We start from the raw sequence: 19,257 nt of genomic DNA, 5'->3' as shown, positions 1-19,257 counted from the left end.
ACTTCTCGTTGTCTTGTATCATTTGCAACACAGTCATATATGATGCAAAAGAGCAGGTGATCATAATAATTAATGTTCACACATTCATGGCATGGAAATAACAGAGTACCTCGTCTTCGATGCGCTACGTCAGACATTCTCTAAGAAATCAGAATCAAAAGTCAAACAATGATTGACACCAGTCTCATGCCTAATGGTTGGTTTCTGTTTCAAGTTCAGTCTGTACAGTATAGATAAATAAGTCGAATTTCGCAATAGTATTTGATATCGGGGGAGGGCACAAACACATTTAAGTATACATCAAAGTATCCTACTTTTCAAAAGTACTACTTCATATCATAACTTTATATCAGGGGTCTCAAACTCAATTCACCTGGGGGCCACTGGATTTAGGGTCTGGGCGAGGCCGGATCGAATCAGGTTTTCCAAAAAAAAAAAATATATATATATACAAACTTTTTCAGTGCTTTGGTTCCGATTTTCTACAATAAAAGCTCTGATAAAACATTCCACTGTTCTCAAATATCTTAATTTTTATTTTTCTGCACAAAATCAGTAATAAATAAATATAGCAAAATAAAGCATTATTAGAGCCCTGTAGACATGACAAAACACAACTATAGTCACATTTATACTTTTTATTTACAAATTGTGCAACTGCAGGGTCTTCAGACACATGCTAACTCGCAAACTAGGGGGCTTAAAGTAGCGTCCTGTGGGCCACATTTGGCCCGCGGGCCGCGTGTTTGAGACCGCTGCATTAAAAATGTCATTGACATACATTTTTTTTTATGACTCTGCCCTTTAAAGGCATGGAACTGAGAATTGTAAGGAACCGGAATCAAAACGAGGAATTGGTACCGGAACCACATTCATGACAAAGAACCTCTTTAGACGGTCTGCGGTGCGAAAATCAGCACGTCACTTTCAGCGTGTTTCTTGTGTTTTTTATTGTATGCAGACCGTAGGAGCCCATAAAACTGGTTATGACCCAGGCGTTAAAGCAAATGCACTGTTTGTAATGCAGTTCATCGAGTATTTTTTTAATGTTTAGATTTAGTTATTAGATTGCCTGTGAGTATGAATTTAGATTTGTTTTTTTATCTTAAGTGCAGCCATAAAAAACAGAAAGAAATCGCTCTGGTTGGCAGTGGATGGACACTTGCGGTGGCGTTAAGAGCAACATAATGCCTGCTAATCACATGTGCCAGGCGCTCAACTGTAAATGGATCCATGCTGCTGCCGCCGCCCTACTGGGGAGCCAGACCCCCCACTCCCTCTCCGTGCGGTGCCGACACCTAACGAGTTTCATGTGAGGAGCATTAAAAAGGCTGTGGCCGACTTGTGGAACTCGCGCTGATGCAGTCACAACACAGCTTATATCTTAGCCTCTTCCTGCTCTGACATTGAAAGCCACACCCCACGTAACACACATGCATTATTCGTGTTTGTTGTCATCACCACTGATTTCAGATCAACATTTGCAATCATCTAGGTATTGCACTTCTCTAGGTATCCCCGTTCCACTTTGGTTGGCCACACTCTGAAGCACTCCCGAAGACTTCCGGGTACATACTATGTATGTCCACGTTTTGAGAGTCGGGATCACACTTACGTCAGTAGTACTTGGTGAAAAAAACTCTGTAAAACTGAGCGTGCAGCGCCATCTAAAATTGCAAAAAACTCATTATCTGACACTAAAATACCACATTGTAACAACACATATAGGATTTCAGATCAACATTTGCAATCATCTAGGTATTGCACACCTCTAGGTATCCCCGTTCCACTGTGGTTGGCCACATTCTGAAGCACTCCCGAAGACTTCCGGGTACATATGTCCACATTTTGAGAGTCGGAATCACACTTACGTCAGAAGTACTCGGTGTTAGAAAAAAACTCTGTAACAAACTGAGCGTGCAGCGCCATCTAAAATTGCAAAAACCTCATTATCTGACACTAAAATACCACATTGTAACAACACATATAGGTTAGAAAATTTGTCCCCTTTAAAAAAAAAAGTTTGGAGCCGAAGACAGACATCATCTTCCAGGTCCTGAGCGCTCCTTTATATAACGACAAGATTTGATGAGCACATGAACTTTTGAGCTTTAACGGTTTCTCTCATGCACGGTAGTGTGGGGATAAACGCCACTAAAGGCCTACCTAGTATGTATGTTTTTGCACAAATCTAGGACACTGTCGGTGTCTGTTGTCAGGCCAGTTGCGTAACCACACACACACACACACACAAAAAGCAGACTTACTTACACACACTGATGCCTTTCAAAAATGTAGCTCGAACATCTATAGCATGCAAGAGTATGATTTCCAAAGGGTTAATGCTCGGCGCAGAGCGCAGCACTGGAGCAGAGCCCATTAGGGGAGTCATGAAGGTCAACAGCGGACACACACCGTGACGCAACCTCCACATCTTTTTCCTCCTCACCGCCTCTGGGTGTAAATACCATCACATGGTTGCTCTTCTTTGTGCAACAAACTTGTTATGAATATTTGTGTTATGATGGAGATCTCGTCTTTCTCTCTCTTTCCAACTGTTCTTCACTTTGCAGAAAACAGGAAGTCTGGCCAATCTGTATCGCTGACCCCGTGGGGTCAGAAAACAAAGAGGGAGCTTGTTAGAGAGCAGGGCCTGTCTTGTAGTCGCACTTGGTTCAGTTAAACCCGATTAAGTCGGTCCCATTTTACAGTAGGTGGAACACCTCATCAACTACCGGTTCACATTTAATGCCAGTGTTGGCTTACCTTTTCCTCAAGCTCCCTCTGCAGCAAAACTGCCTGTAATGCTTTGATTGACTGATTAAAAGATGATGAGTTAAAAGATTGTCGGTCCCGCTCATGTTAACAAGCTGTCTATATGGACCAACTCATCAAGTCCTGGTCCATCATGTTACTTAAGATGACAAAGACATAATTGGTCGGCCATTTTTGTGGACATGGGTCATTATTATGAAAATTTTGTGAGTTTATGTCTTTAACCTTCTGATTATTGCTAAGCAGCATGATACGGCAACAGTGACATTAGTGTCTAGTTACATTAAAATGTGTACATAGTGACTTCCTGTTCAGTGCAAAGTCAGCTTCAAAATAAAATGAGGCAAAATTAACCTGGATTTTATCACAGCACAACACAACCATTTTAATTTTATAAACATCGGAAAATAGAATAAAGCATTACTGTGATTGTAGTCCAGAGTCAATTATAGCCACTTTCACATACAATAGTTTTAATTGATTCAACAATAACAAGTAATAACAATAATTAAGAAGAATATATAATAACATACTATAAATTTTATAAAAGTTTATAAAATATTGACTCTTCTCATGTACTATACAGAATCATAATGTATAATACACACCACCTTTATTTGCCAGACTTCTCAAGTGTGCACTATATGGCACTTTTAACTGTTTTTTTTTATAATTTGCACACACCTTTTCATTATTGCTGCTACTTCCTCATTTTGTTGCACGTTTCACCTGCATGCATGCCATTAATGATTGTATCTGGTTTGTGGTTAGGGTCAAGCTGCTGCAACTGTGAATTTCTCTTGCAAACGAGTGAAGGATTGCTAGCTAGCTAAATAAAGTAACCAAGATTACAAACGTATACTGCTGCTCTGTGTAACAGCCCCACATAAACAAACACGTTGTTCAGTTGTGTGCATGATTATCATTGTGTGTATAATGCTGTGTCCCGTCTTACTATGAAGATCTGCATCAAAAGGCTCCCAGAGCTACTCACCTTGCAATCCGCTAAGAGTGGCTGCCCTGGAGGCTCCGGGGAGCAGACAGCACAACGGGAGCAGGATCCACATTACCCCTGCAGGACTCATCATAACTCGGATGTGGAGTGGAGGTCCCCTCGCTCGAGATATTTTTTTCCGGTTGTCGTCCCAGACTTTCAGTTGTGGTGCATCCTCATTCAGACTCTCGGAAAAGTTAAAAAATAACATAGAATGGCGCCACTTATCAAATTCCTGTTAAAACATTTGGATGAGAGCTCCTGTCACATTGCTCATGTTGGGTGCGCGCTCTGCACAAAGAGCGCAAGCAGGAGTGCGTCTACTCAATCATTGCAAATGTGTCGTTTTTGTGTGTCAGGAGCCGATCGGACGTTGATGCTGTATTATCTGCGGGGGATGCCGGTTAGAAACTGCAAAAAAGTAATCCAAAGTCGCGTCATCTCGTGTGGGATTAGTGAGCAATATCCTGGAATGAGAATAAAATGAAGACTCGCTGTTATGTCTTCATCCTATAAGATGAAACAAGTGGCTTTTATGTGAAATATTATGTAGTAATCGCATGGGCGGGGGAAAAAAACTGGAAAAACGATGTCTCGAGTCCGTTTGTCAAAGATGTCCTGGGAAGCAGCGCTCGCCTCTTTGAAGGCGATATGTAAGATTGAGCGAGCGACCAACATGGCCACGCCCCCCGGAAGAGGCAGCACAACAGGTACTGTGATGACGTCACCAACGGCCTGGATAGACTTTGTGGATACACACACATAGAAATGCATTTTTTTCCAATGAAAAAACACCAATCTTATACTTTTTACTTTAAGTTTTTCACCGAAAAAAATCTACAAACATACAATTGTTTTCGCAAAATAACATTAATAGTACAAAACAAGTAAAAACGGAGCTTTTTATTTGCCCCCAAGTCCTCCTGTGTCCAAACATTATCCCCAAGTATTGTTATATGACAATATAAACTAACAATGTAACAACGTAACCAAAACACACTGTCCATATTATCAGTATGGACCCAATACTGTTACAATACAAATACTATACCACCCTTGGTATCAATACAGTCAATAATTGGATCGATCCATCGACCCCTGCTACTTTGACACATTACAGACTCCTGAAGCATAAAAGCATGTTTATTCCATCTATTGTCTTTTATTTAAATGTGAAAAAAATAATGCTGTGTATTAATTTTGTCTATTTGAGAAGCCAATGTTGCCAGTCCAGTGACGTACTCGTGACGTAATAATTAGCCGACGTCAACATTTATGCTAGTGGTTGTGTTGCTAAGGTAAGCCGTCCTTACATATGTTTTCGACTTTTTTGACTTTACTTACTGTTCATGGAGGTGTGTAAAAGTTGGCTTTGGGTAATTGTGTGTATAAGGCTTCTTTGAATAAACAGAACAGTACAGCATATATATTTAAAAATATATCTAAAATGCGAAAGTGAATGTGCAGCCGAGTTTTCATCTCTATTATCCTATTCTTATTAACAGTATTCCTCTAAAGAACTGCACGTCATCGATTTTTAATATCACATCGTGTAATCAGATGCTCTATGTCGAATTTATAACTTACTCTATAGTGTTTTTTTTGTAAACGGTGATGTGTTTTTACAATAGAAGCACCGCCATTATGCCCATTTAGCACACACCTGTCAATCATCTGATGCCATTCTTGTGGGCTCCAATAGTAAAGATGGTTAAACAGCAATTGAAAAGTCGGGGTCACTCTTCAGCCCCATATGGTTTATTAGCTGTGATGTAAGGATGCTTCACAAGTCACTTGTCGTTTCTTTATTTAAAAGAAAAAAAGTAATGCACTGCTTTCTTTTGGCTGCCCTTGGTCTCCTATAAAGAGGCTGGCAATACGTACGGAGCAATTTCATGGGGCAAAGGAGCAGACATGTACCCCAAGTCTCACAACAAAGGGAGGGGTCACAGAGGAGCCCGGATTAAAGGATTTGTGAGCCCAAGATGGTGAGTGAGGAGGAGGAGAGGGGTCAGAGGTGAGCCAAGGATGATAAAGAAAAGCCAAGAATGCTCCCAAGAAGTGAACGGTGCCGTCTCTAATCGGGCCCGATTAAACTCACAGACTGCATATCTCATCCAAAGGCAACCGAGTGCATTTGAATGACTAAACATCACTCTGAATGTCTTTGTGAATGGCTTTTATCTGTGACAGCCACTGCTAGAGCTTGGGTACCTTGAATTAAGTCTGCATGAGTCTGCATTTCTCTGTTAAAACATATTTACACAGATGAATCACTATTGAATAGTCAACAATAAGGAATCTCATTTAACAAGGTTCTCTACTCCCCACTTGTGGACAGGTAAAGCTAATGCTAAAAAATGATAAACAGTCGAGCCCTGCTATTGGTGGGGGTTATGGTCTGAGACTCCACCCTCACAAATAGAGAAAAATCACAAATGACATATGCACCCGTAATGCCTAAATATCCATTATCTTAGAATAAAAAACAGGGCAGATGTCTACTGAACTTACCTTTTATTGCAAATGAAACTGTTGAATATACATTTTGCTTTACAATCTAGGTGAAATGTTTTCTAAATGGTTTTACCTACATTTTAATAAAAAAGGTCATTTGCGAGAAAGAGTCAAACCGGACAGATTACTAAATGCTAAAGTGTAAAAATAAGTCTTCCTGCGCAAGGTTCTTTATGATAGTTAACAATGCAGCATTGCCCAATATTTTCTCACATTCTATCCCTCCCCCAACCTCCTTTTCACCGTCTTTTTCAGGGTCTGCATGACACTACCTTGTTGCGCCTTTTCTTCTGCAAATAGCATACCATTCCCAGACAAATACGCATATGTTGTTTTAATCAATCATTTTAAGGAAAGTATAAAAACTAATGTATAAAGAAAAAGAAAGATTCATTTTTGGTTTTGTCTTTGTATACGGGAAGAAGAAGCTAAAATGACACGCATTGCGACAAGACGCTGTCAATTGTAACAATGTCGCTGTTTTGATCGGGATATCCCTATTGTTTGTTATTACCGTGTATACAGGAATAACCCTGTTTGCTCAGGCATGTAAACGGGTTATTCTGAATGTTTCAGAAACCGTACTATTGACTTTAACCGGAATATTGAATGCATGTAAACGTAGTGATATTTATTAGCCACATTTAAAAATTTGCAAATATGTTGTCAATTTTAACAAAGATTGCAAAAGAGGGATTTTTACTCAGTTTATTGTACAACATTTCTGTATATTTAGTTCATTTATTAAATTGATGTAACCAGAGGAATGGTCATTGGGTGTATTTAAATGGATATTCATGAGAGTAACAGGAGCGACATGGGTTTTTTGTGGGGGAAAAAAAATGTTTGGAGAGAGAAGGCACGAATATACCCATAATAGATGGGTGTCCGGTATAGTATACCCGGGGGCAATAGTTTAAATAATGCACATCATAAACAGACAAAGCAAGCAGACAGACAGACACCTTTGACTATGATTACCATGCTGAATTGAAGCCCACATTTGCATACATTAAGTGCAGAGGTTGGCATAAATTAGCTGCAGATCTCAACCAGGCAAGGATGTTCCATTAAAGGGTTTTGCCATGGCTGTGTATTGTCGCCTCACATTATATTTAATATTTACACGCTCATATAAGGACCCCACAGTCTTATATGCATTGCTGCATCCAGTCTGTTGGTGTGCATTTAAGACTTGTGTTACTATTTTACTTGAAAATGTATGTATTGGTTTTAATCCAGGTCACAGTGCATGTGTGTGTGTGTGTGGTTTAGTCTAGGGTTAGGGCACGGGGTCACGAAAGGATTTATACCCCACAGAAGCAGACAGTCACGTTGCGACAAATTTAGTTAAACTCTCGTTTGCTCACATATAAATAGTACGTCCACTCCTGACCAGGAGCCTTCCCTTACCCTGGGTTGACCTCTTGTTTCTGGATCCCATGACTGCACTTTCCACCTCTTTTTTTGGGGGGGGGAGGTGAAATCCCCATTCCAATCCCCATTCATGGTGGCTCATCGGTCACGGAGCGAGTACCATAATTGGAACAAAACCTTTACCTCTGATGTTCCAACAATAGACCCTCCTGTGTAAGTGAGTGATGTAGGTCTCAACATTAATCCCAGGTAGCCCTCAAAATTGGATTAAGGCTCAAGTTAAAGCACTGAATTGGCCGCACGCCAACAAAATCATCCTTGAATGCATACATTGTTATGCAAAATATGCGTATTATGACATTATGCCATTACAGCTCATGCTTCTTTCTGCAGGATGCTTCGACCCAGTCTCCATTCTGCTACCAGGCACCAAGTCTCCCAGGAAGTATGAAGGCTTAGACAGTGGCCCCAAAGGAATCCTGCCTTGCAGCACAAAAGGTACATATTTTGTGGCCTGTGAAAGAGTAATCCAAGTGTTGAATACCAGCCAATCCAAGGGAGTAGCCAAAATATATGCACACAGCATGTCAAATTACACCGTTTCATGTATGGTTATAAGTTTACACAATTATTTTTAGAACACTGACAAACAATGAAATCCAACCTTGACAAAGACTTATTTGACTACACATCCATTCTGTTGTATTGTAGTTGTCATAAAAGTCACCATTGCCGACTTGTTATGGTATGAAGAAAGTTAAAATCGCTCTAACCTGATTGCTAATGTGTCACATCCTGGTGGATTGATTCCACAGCAGATGGTGTTATCAATTATTGAGCCCGAGAGGACGACACTGGCCTCAATCAGATTAAGTAGATTATGCCCACATCAACCCCCTTTAACTGCCACGCTCAGTTTCTCTCCGTCTTAAGCACTGTATGTATGTATGTATTTATCTGTTTGTATGTATCTGTCTGTCTATGCCTCTCACTTCCCTTGTTCACATCCCCCTGGGTGCATGCATGTGCACTTGCTTAATGTATGCATATATCTTTAAATGTGACCTAAATACGCTACACACTGAGCCCTCCACGTGAAATCCCACTCTGTACTCCGGTGCCAGCCTTCCACTCATCTCAATGCAAATGTCCTCTTAATCCAATAAAGCCACCCTCGCAGTGTGGAAGAGGCCGAGAGGGGTCGGCCAGAGCCCTCTGCCCTGCTTAGATCTAATTGTCGAAACAAGTGCAGCGTTGCAAAAGCGGAGTTACTCGTCTCGCTGTGACATCAATAGTGTGAGGGGAGCGTCTTTGGTGAGCTGCAGCCCATAAATCTTAGAACGGGATTCTGAAGGCTGGTGGGGGGTGAAAGAAGACAGGAAGCAAATTTATAATCTGCCTACATCATGTTGAACATGAACTTGGTGGATGACATGATGTAAGAGATAGTGTACCCACATGATCTGACCACTTTAAGACATACAAATGTCTTTATTGTCAGTTAAGCTGAAACACTGAAATCACTCTTAAGGACACAATTGCAGGCATGCCTGTTTTCGATCTGCAGCTCACCTTTTATTGTCTGTGAAATATAATTCCTTAGTAATAAGATATATTAGACTAATAACTACTTATTTGTCAGCTACAACACAAACCTGAAATACTGGATCAATGTTTTCTTTAAAGACGGCGCAACTTCTTTATCTCGATGCCCCTCGGACTGGCTGACTTTGACATAGGCGGTTATCAACATCGCTGAAATTGAAACTATCAGGATTTCATTGGCCGATACCAATACCAATCACATACATGCAGTGTAAATGTTTAAATGTACTACTGGCAATATCAGGGGTCACCAAGTTTTTTTTCTTGTGAGAGCTACTTTTTACAAAACTGAAAAAATGGCCAAGAGCTACTAATTTTTTCATTCAAGCCAAACAAAGCCAATATGCTTATTTTACAGAACATGAACAAAATACTGGTATTCACAACTCAGCTTTTGTATGCATTTATTTCTCGTCTTCTCACATTATTAAACGAAAACCCAAATGAAAAGCAACTGCCTTCTGAAGCACAGATGCAGCCGACTCTCTTTTCTGTGTATCAGTGTGCACAACGTCTGTTGCGAGGTGCAAACGCTCACTCGTCACATGTCACACTCGTCGCGCATCACACATCATCCGGATTCCGACACAGCCCTGCACACAACAAAAGTTCTTCCTTCACTAAAAAAGCTATATATGTATATATAAAATTGCTATATGCTTTATTTAAGAGTGTCTTAGAATATTGAACTATTCCGCAATTCCATTTGGGTTATCTGATTTGACAGTCGACCTTGGCAGTCGAATCGGATGAAAATGTCATGTGATCAACGGCGTACAGTTTTAACTACATGGCGGTGCCAAAAGGCTGGTGCTGAGCATTCATTTCTACATAGAATGTTTTTGCTTTTGTCATACATACTGTAGCCTTATTTTGATGCAAAATTTGCCTAATTTGCCTACGGATGAAAAATAATGTGTTTCTAAAACTGACGTAATGAGTCACATTTTCACAGAAATGACCCCTTTGGGTCTCAAATTATGCCGATTTATGCAGGCATGTTTTAGAAATAATAACAACACATGGACCGCTACTTCATGAGGTCGACGTAGATGGTTTGGCAACAGAGGCAGGACTGACCTAAGTTGGTTCCAGCATGTGTCAAGCTACACCGGTTTTGTTTGAGCTCATTAATGCTGGAACACGAAAGAGCCTTCCACAAAGTTGGACACACACGATAGCGCGAAGGTTTCAGTCTTCTCAGAGACAACGAGGGAAATTTCACGTTTTAATTATCCCTGCCGGTTGTGTCCTGGGCCAGAGCAGATGTGGAACATTCCAAAAAAAAAAAAAAAAAAAAAGACTTTGCATTGAGACTGTGTAAAATCACATTGGTATAATTACAGTACACAGTCGCCAGAGATTAGAATTACATGCCGGGAGCAGATTAGTTCATTCAGTGTTTGATTACAAAGATTATTGCACACTATAGATCACTGATTAGGTAATTTAGTGCACATATGTGCAGCTTCCCGCAGTCATAATAGGCTTCAGGCTGTCATTGTGTTGTGCGGGAGAAGTGTAATTGGAAATGTTCTCTATGTATGTAGGCTACAGTGTCTTGTTGAACAAGCACCTCATTAAGTGATGCTACATACAGCGTTGAAGGCTCTTTCCATTTTGGGGTGAGGATATAATTATCATATTTGCCCTATTTTCTATACAGCCTCATTAATGTTGAACAGTTTTTCAAGCAAAGTCCTCACATAGTGTCATTAAACAAACTTGAAAAAAATGACTGGTTTTGGCATGACATATCCTATTCACCTCGGTTACATTGTGATGACTGTTGAGCTCCTGTCAGAAGATTTGGTAGGTATCTCTTTTTAGACGGCACAAACAGGTAGTTTTTCAGTGGTAAATTCATCCTGACACAGCAGTGTTCCACCTCGGGCAAAAGTGGCTGAATGCCGATTCGCAGCGGAGGACTGGGGGGTTGGAACACGCACATAAATCACCAATAAATGTCAGAGCACGTTTAATCAGTGCAGCCAGTCACTCAACCCTGCTTCTCTTGCAATGTTGTGACTTTCTGCTTGGATATCTTGTAGACTTGATCAGTGGCATTAAAAATCATCATTATGCACATTATGGGCCTGATCTACTAAAGGATTCCATGCATAAAAACACACGCTAACTTGATTGCAAGCAAAAACCTCATTTACCAACAGGGTGTACCAAGGATTGCGTCTGTCAAATGTGCAATGTTGCGTTTTTTGCCCTCAAGAATATGCAGAATATATGCAGATGTTTATAAATCACACAGTATTGGGAGAGCGGAAACTTAAATGGAATCGTTTATTTTTTCAAACCCTGAACCTGTTCGCAATTGGTAGTTTTGCATCTATTTCTCGCATGGCATATGCAAAGAACAGCGTTCCGGATGACTGTGGTTACGCTGCAATTCAAAAACTATTCAAGAACGATTCGACACAGTGTACAAATTATATGATTCCATGCGATTCGATTTTGTAAGAGTCTTCGGTTACATTGTTGATGTAGATGTTACTCTTACATTATAAAATAAAGAAGCCAATTTTATAAAAGTTGCTTTCTTACAGTGTTTTTAAATGTGTAAAAGAGAACATCATAACCCCAAGCATGCTGTAAGGCTGCCCCCGGAAAACTTTCAGGTGCAGCGATAAAAATAAAAAAAAAACACTTAAAGTGTTAATAACTACATCAAATTAAATGGATGTAGTATATATATATGATGAATATGGGGCTGCACGGTGGTCAAGTGGTTAGCATGTTGGCCACAAAGTCTGTAGATCGGGAAGACCTGGGTTCTAATGGCCACTTGGACATCACTGTGTGGAGTTTGCATGTTCTCCAAGTGCATGCGTGGGTGTTCTCCGGATATTCCGCCCACATTCCAAAAACATGCTAGGTTAATTGGCGACTCCAAATTGTCCATAGGTATGAATGTGAGTGTGAATGGTTGTTTGTGTATATGTGCCCTGTGATTGGCTGGTGACCAGTCCAGGGTGTATCTCGCCCAAAGACAGCTGGGATAGGCTCCAGCATACTAACTGCGACACAAGTGAGGATAAGCGGCATCGAAAATGGATGGATGATGAATATGATAGTAAATGCATATCAGTTTTCAATAAAAAATAATATACAGTCAGAAATCTCACAGTTTTGCATGTTTATATTGTTTGTTGCAAGTGGAGATCTGTCCCACCTTATTCAACAGTCTTTGAACACACCATCTAACTTTCTTCCACACGGCACACACAGACTATGAGATAGTATTTTCTTAGTTTTTTCTTTCAACTCATACTTGGTCGCAAATGCTGATGTGGGAATGCATAAACCTATGATGATGTTTTTGAGCGCGAACGTGCGTATTTGTTTGGTTAAGTTAATAGATGCTAGCACATATCACAGAGCAACCTATGATCTTCTCTCTGAAAAACAAACTCCAGACTCATACTGGTGGGTGGATGGTGGGTCTGTACTGATTTAGTGCTTTTAATATGATGTTGTTCCTGCCTTAGTTTTTACGCAATGCATAATAAATAAGATAAATTAGATCACTATAATGTAGGTACTGCTACTATTCACATCCATTTTCGTCTTCAAGCTACAGAGCATGTGTGACAGTCCTTTTCCTGGCAGCCCAGGCTCTTGCGTTATTTAAGAGATGCACTGCCAACTGGTTGCTAGTCTTGCAATACCCAGTGCATGTCTCTACAAATCGATTATTCTAAGGATTTATGAATGCAGTGTCTGTGCTGGAGTTCACCAGTGTGTTTATTTGCTTCCTTCACCGAGACCTCCAACTCTGCTCCCCCAAACGCTCCATGGTGATAGCCGGCAGCAGACGCAAAATCCACAATTAAATACAGCGGCCCTCACCACTTTTGTGCCTGTTAAAAATTTTGCACGCAATCATCGTAGATGACCTATTATACATGAACTAATGATCCATGCAGTTTTTCAGTTTGCTCAAGCAATTTATTTGAGGAAAAGGCCCTATGTGTTCTGTTGAAAGAACCATATACTTAGCCTAGATAATATGTTACGTGTTTTAATGTTTAATATTTCATAGGCTATAGATGGTTTTCAGCTTGGTGGGTTTATTTTACTTGATGTATTCCGGGCTTCCATCGCAAGCCAAGACTCCCTCTAGACAGGCGCAAAGTAGGCTTGGTGGAGTGGGGAAATATGCTAATGGACGTGGAGAGAAAGGTGCGAAGTGCAGGTCTCTCTCATATCCACATCCACCACACACTACTGCTGCCAGTCTTTCCACACAAACTCCTCCAGGGCTCTCTGCGGTTTAATTGGTGTAATTATATTTGCATAAGGCCGGACTCTTTCAGGGCACGCCACACACACACGGCCGTGACGAAATTTTAATAGGCAGCAAATTGAATATTCAAATATTCAATGGTTCTCCTGCTGAGTACCCTGAAGGCATGCTCTAATCATACTCAGTATGTTTATTTAGTCAATTGCCACCAGGTCATGTGTTCATCTTAAGAACAAAGAGTAATGACTCTATAGATTTGATGAGGATATTGTCCACTCCTGGGGGGGAGGGTTACGATGGTAATAATGAGATGATATTAAATTCCATGAAATTTGACTTCTCTGTACATTATTTCCATATGTTTTATGGGTTGGAATTTAACTGCTGTTAGTTGTACAGAGGACCTTCATTGATACAACACCTTAAAGTAATGTGACCTAAAATTGCGATTCTCTGGGACGATATTTTTTCCACGCACACACCAGTTAAGGACCATGTGCTTATGTTTAAAAAAAAAAAAAACACTGAACCCCGGAGGCCAGTATTTTTTAAATAGGAATTAACAGTAAAACTGAAAATAATCAAGTTAAAAACATGGCACACAAGCCAAAAGAAATACCATTGTATCCTACCATGAACTGACATGAATAGCCTGTCAGTGGTACAACCAGTGCAGCGCAACCAACTTGCCCTGGTCGGAAGCGTGCTGGGGGAATGAGGAAAGCGATGAGTGAGTGTGGATCGCCATGCCAACGACCGCGCAGCGTGAGTCTTTTCTTTGAGTAGGTTGCGTTGGTTTCTTATACAGCTTTTAAAAGAAAATGTAAAAAAAATTGATAAATTACATGTTAGTGTGAATCTTTTTTTTTTTTTTGTGCAGCCGTAGTCTGGTCAAGTATGATATATATGTATATATATATGCATTTTCAAGACGTTTCCATTCTTACATACATACCTGAAATCCTCCACTGTTTAAAAAAACCCATATAGAGTCAACCTTTCACATATTCATGAAAGGCCTATGAACTCACCTCATCTATACCATCCATCCATCCGTCCACCCACCCACCCTCTTCTCTTTTCCCGCACACAGCCAAGCCCCTTGCCTTAAAAATGAAATCTGAATTCTCTCTCTGTCTTTCTCTTTTTATTGATGAGGGTCTCTGGGTCTTTTGTTCATCCACCCGCTCATGTGGCCTGCTTCCGTTGCTGTGGCAACCGGCTGTGTGTGTGTGTGTGTGTGTGTATATATATATATATATATATACACACACACACACACATACTGTTGCTCTGGGAGGGAGACAAATCGAGATGGAAAATGGGAATGGGATGTACTTGAGAGGGATGAGCTGCCCCGGCAAAGTCAGAAAGAAGAAGACAGAGAGTGAATAAAGGACATAAGAGTGGCGTATAGAAGGCTGAAAATGTGTGCAATTTGTTTAGCTTTGCAAATCAATTTTGTCAAGAAAAGCCGGCACAACGAAACCCACGAAGAGCCTCAATTAAGAGTGCTGCCCCCTCAAAGGTTGACTTGAAAAGTTGAATCCAAGAAACAAATATTGTCAAAACAAGGATCGAGACAATAAATATCGTCATCCACGTCTGAACAGCATCTTCCTCCCGCCAGTCGTCTGTGTTTGCCGTGTTTGAGGTCCTGTAGGAATCCAAACCCCACAGACAAGCGTCCATCTGCCATCTTGGCTCTGCTCCAGTGAAGCTTTGCCGAGCCAGAATGGTGTCTGCCTGCTTACGCACAGGGCAATGACTCACTTTTTCACATTTTTAAAGTCTAAAAGCAGACTATTTAAACCTTGAATCATGTGAATATTATTACATCCTGCAGGCTCAACTTTTAAGTCAATTAGGTGTGTTTTACATGTTATTTTAGACAAAAGCCTTTGCTGTTGCTTCCTACATTCTGCAGTGCCTTTCCTAATAATAATATGATTATAATAATCCTTGTCTGGAGTCCCTACTGGTGATAAAATCTGCATTTATGTTGGTCCTATTTCTCTTTTTATCAGGTCAAAAGGATTAAGTGGGTCCTGTGTACTGTGTCTATATAATTACAGATTACATGTGATTGATTACACCAGCACTCAGATGTATATGCTGCTTTAATCCTTCAATCATTCTTTCGCCTTGTCGTGAAACTCAAATGATGTCGGCTGTAAACGACTTGATTTGCTGGTAAGGTCAGGTGCGGGCAATGCTTCTCAATTATTTTCTGTCATGGCCCCACTGGGGGACAGAAATGATTTGGCACCCCCCGTGAATTGAAATAGTAACCTATCCATCCTGACTGTGTGGCCTGCGTTCTCCAAATGGTGATTAGTCGTGATTAATTAATTAGACAAATATAATTAATTTGATAAATATTTTGACAGCTCTATTAATTAATCTAATATATATATATATATATGCACGTTGTCTCAGTCCAGTTGCAATCGATTCAGTGCCCTGAGAATACAATGACCCGGATGAATGAGAGTATTCACAGGTAAACATATGCATGTATGCTACAGTATGCTAAGTGAAGTCAATGCGAGGTCAAATGCTGTGTAATGAAGATGCATGTGTATGTGTGCATAGGGCATGCATGTTCAAGTAAACATATGTATGTGATATATAGTGCAATGCTGCAGATTATGATAATGTATTCATATGTATGCATGTCTCAGATGGTGTGACGTGGGGCGGGATTGTCACAATGCTGGTAATAATAGTGTGTGTGTGTGTCAAAGTGAGGGGTTCGTTCATCTGTGGGATTAGTGGATTTAGAGTAAGATTAAGCTCAACACCAAGCAGAGCCCCTCCTGTGACATACAGTATGATTCTTTTAATTCTTCTAATGGCATGACTGAAGAAGATATGATGAATCTAACTCAATTTTGGTGAATTTTTTTTAGTTATGAGCCTTTTCAAATGTGTTCTTCGTGCAACTTTCCAGTTCTGACCTTTTAAATTTGCTGTCAGATTTTTATACTGTATATTGCCTCTCCCGGCTAAGACACAAACCCAACATGAGTTTGCCTGCAGCTTTGTGTTCATGGTGAATCAATGAGTTCTGACATTTCAGTGGGGGAAGGAGGATGCACTAATGTGGTTTTTGCAGACATGGAAGGAAAACAAAATCTTCCACCAGCTCCTCAGGTGATGTCATATTCCTCCTGTGAGAAAGAAGTGGTCACAGAGGGGCATGCAGAATTCATTTCCAATTATCCTTTTTTATTTTTATAAATGCCTCCTCTACAACCTTGAAAGTCTGATTATGAAAAGTAATGGTGCAGAAAATAAATCACACAGACAAAATTGACACTTACACTGATCTATTCATTCGAGTACGGCGCAATAATAAAGAAACTCTGTCAGTACCACTGGATCAATACAGTATATGCTGCTAAAACGATCAAAAATAACAATAAAATTATTGTCCCTCTATGTATGTTGCTGGTGGCAAATTGTTTTGCTCTCAGAGCTGATGGACAACTGGGTGCTCCACAACAGTCAATATCGGGACAACACTGTCAATATAAACACAAGTGCATATTGACACACTTTAGGCCATGTTTAGTGCCCTCAGAGAATGAATGCCATTTTGCAAAATGCATACAAAATTGCAAAAACGGTCATTCATCATCGAGTTCCTTCAGGCGGCTTAGATGTTATTTACGGTGGTGTATTTTCATGCGCTATGTTACCTCCAATTGCAATGATCTTCAATGGCTGCAATGTTCAGAAGCCTTTCAAAGGCAGCTAGATTTGTCCCTGAAAAAAATCATTCATATTTGTAATACTTGTGCATTGGAATGACAAAATTGAAAGATTTTCACCAGTGATTTTCCATTACTTTATCAAATATTAGACTGTAAATTAGACATTGCTTTTGAATTGTGGTTCAAGAGAACTTTCAGCTCTTTCAGTAGATGTTCAAATGGATTTCAATGAAGGCTAGTTCTAGTTTGGCCCTTCGCCATTCTTGATTGCAATTGGCTGTGTGTTTTGGGTCAATGTCCTGTTGGAGGACACGTCACATGGGTCAAGACCAAGCTTTCTGGGCAACACAGTTTAAAGACACACTGTGTCAGATGCATCAAAGCATCCTTAGAACATAGCCGACTCTGCTGCACGTTTCACATTACGTACTGTATGCCTTTCTTTTTTCTGTATGTTTCATATTTGAGTTCAGAGACTACTGTTTTTTTCTGTATTACTTTTATCAGCTTCAAGTTATTTTAGTGACCACTGTTTTTCTTTCTTTCACAGTAGCCTCAAAGGACATTGACAGTATCAATGTACAGCTGAACCCTATCTAATCTGTTTACTTAAGACTCTACACAACACGGATGGCAAAACAACCGGCCACGAGGTATTAAGTGTATTTGACACAAATCCTGCAGTTGTGTCACGGCAAATGTCATCTGTCTCGCCTGAAAACAAGGTGACACCCAAAATAACAAGAGTGGCACCAAACGCCTTAAAAACGTCTCACAACAATTGGATTGCAGTGGTGTTAACAACCATGATGGAAAACAACTTAAAGCCTAATATCCTTTTTTTCTGAAATCCTCTTTCTCCGCTCACCCCAAAAAAACACTTGCCAAATAATCAGCTTACAGGATGTGAAAAGACTGCTAGGCTTCACTGCTGAAGATGGCTGCAGTTGGGCCCTCCATAGCCACTTCACTGGGTACACCTGCAAATTCTATTTTGATCCAATACACAGTTTATTGCGGTTAATTAATTCCGCACGCAACCGGGACGAGTGAGTTAACGAGAAGTAGGATTTTATATTTATAAATAGAAAGTTTTGTTAGAGCATAGAGCTTAGACCTTCTTTTTAACAGTATTGGAGCCCTCTAGACATGAACTAACACCCCTATAGTCACAGACACTTGTATTATCTAATATATTAGACATCCAACCATCCATTTTCTATGCCACTTATCCTCCTGGGTTTGGGGGTATGACTTCAGCAGACTTTGTGCAAGTGGCAGGTTACACCCTGGACTGGTCGCCAGCCAATCGCAAGGCACATATAGACAAAAATATACAGTGGGGCAAAAAAGTATTTAGTCAGCCACCAATTGTGCAAGTTCTCCCACTTAAAAAGATGAGAGAGGCCTGTAATTTTCATCATAGGTACGCTTCAACTATGAGAGACAAAATGAGAAAAAAAAATCCAGATAATCATATTGTTTGATTTTTAAAGAATTTATTTGCAAATCATGGTGGAAAATAAGTATTTGGTCAAAAACAAAAGTTCATCTCAATACTTTGTGATATACCCTTTGTTGGCAATGACAGAGATCAAACGTTTTCTGTAACTCTTCACAAGATTTTCACACACTGTTGTAGGTATTTTGGCCCATTCCTCCATGCAGATCGCCTCTAGAGCAGTGATGTTTAGGGGCTGTCGCTGGGCAACACGGATTTTCAACTCCCTCCAAAGATTTTCTATGGGGTTGAGATCTGGAGACTGGCTAGGCCACTCCAGGACCTTGAAATGCTTCTTATGAAGCCACTCCTTCGTTGCCCGGGCGGTGTGTTTGGGATCGTTGTCATGCTGAAAGACCCAGCCACGTTTCATCTTCAGTGCCCTTGCTGATGGAAGAAGGTTTTCATTCAGAATCTCACGATACATGGCCCCATTCATTCTCCCATTTACACGGATCAGTTGTCCTGGTCCCTTTGCAGAAAAACAGCCCCAGAGCATGATGTTTCC

General features: G+C 40.4%; 3 protein-coding genes across 4 annotated transcripts in view; 1 reads left to right on the top strand and 2 right to left on the bottom strand.

Annotated features, from left to right (window-relative positions):
* Window positions 1–4,429, bottom strand: part of sema4f (sema domain, immunoglobulin domain (Ig), transmembrane domain (TM) and short cytoplasmic domain, (semaphorin) 4F) — a 34,366-nt gene extending 29,937 nt beyond the window's left edge. Inside the window, exon 1 of the mRNA XM_058066389.2 lies at window positions 3,770–4,429. Coding sequence (XP_057922372.2) covers window positions 3,770–3,980 — 211 coding nt within the window. The 5' untranslated portion in view covers window positions 3,981–4,429. The remainder of the gene's footprint in view (window positions 1–3,769) is intronic.
* Window positions 1–19,257, bottom strand: part of LOC131126257 (carbohydrate sulfotransferase 12-like) — a 138,992-nt gene that overhangs the window by 36,986 nt on the left and 82,749 nt on the right. The window lies entirely within an intron of this gene.
* m1ap (meiosis 1 associated protein) overlaps window positions 4,110–19,257 on the top strand; it is a 38,748-nt gene continuing 23,600 nt past the window's right edge. Inside the window, exons 1-2 of one of the 2 annotated variants that reach the window (XM_078795786.1) lie at window positions 4,110–4,479; window positions 8,057–8,161. In XM_078795786.1, the coding sequence (XP_078651912.1) occupies window positions 4,359–4,479; window positions 8,057–8,161 (226 nt within the window). In that variant the 5' untranslated portion in view covers window positions 4,110–4,358. Of the gene's footprint in view, window positions 4,480–4,966; window positions 5,068–8,056; window positions 8,162–19,257 lie in introns of those variants that run through there. The other variant, XM_078795787.1, reaches the window with a different exon arrangement.

This window comes from Doryrhamphus excisus, linkage group LG2 (assembly GCF_037039965.1).
Source record: "Doryrhamphus excisus strain RoL-2023G ecotype Guam linkage group LG2, RoL_Dexc_Guam_v1.1, whole genome shotgun sequence".
NCBI lineage: Eukaryota > Metazoa > Chordata > Actinopteri > Syngnathiformes > Syngnathidae > Doryrhamphus > Doryrhamphus excisus.
This window is presented reverse-complemented; position numbering and strand designations above follow the sequence as displayed.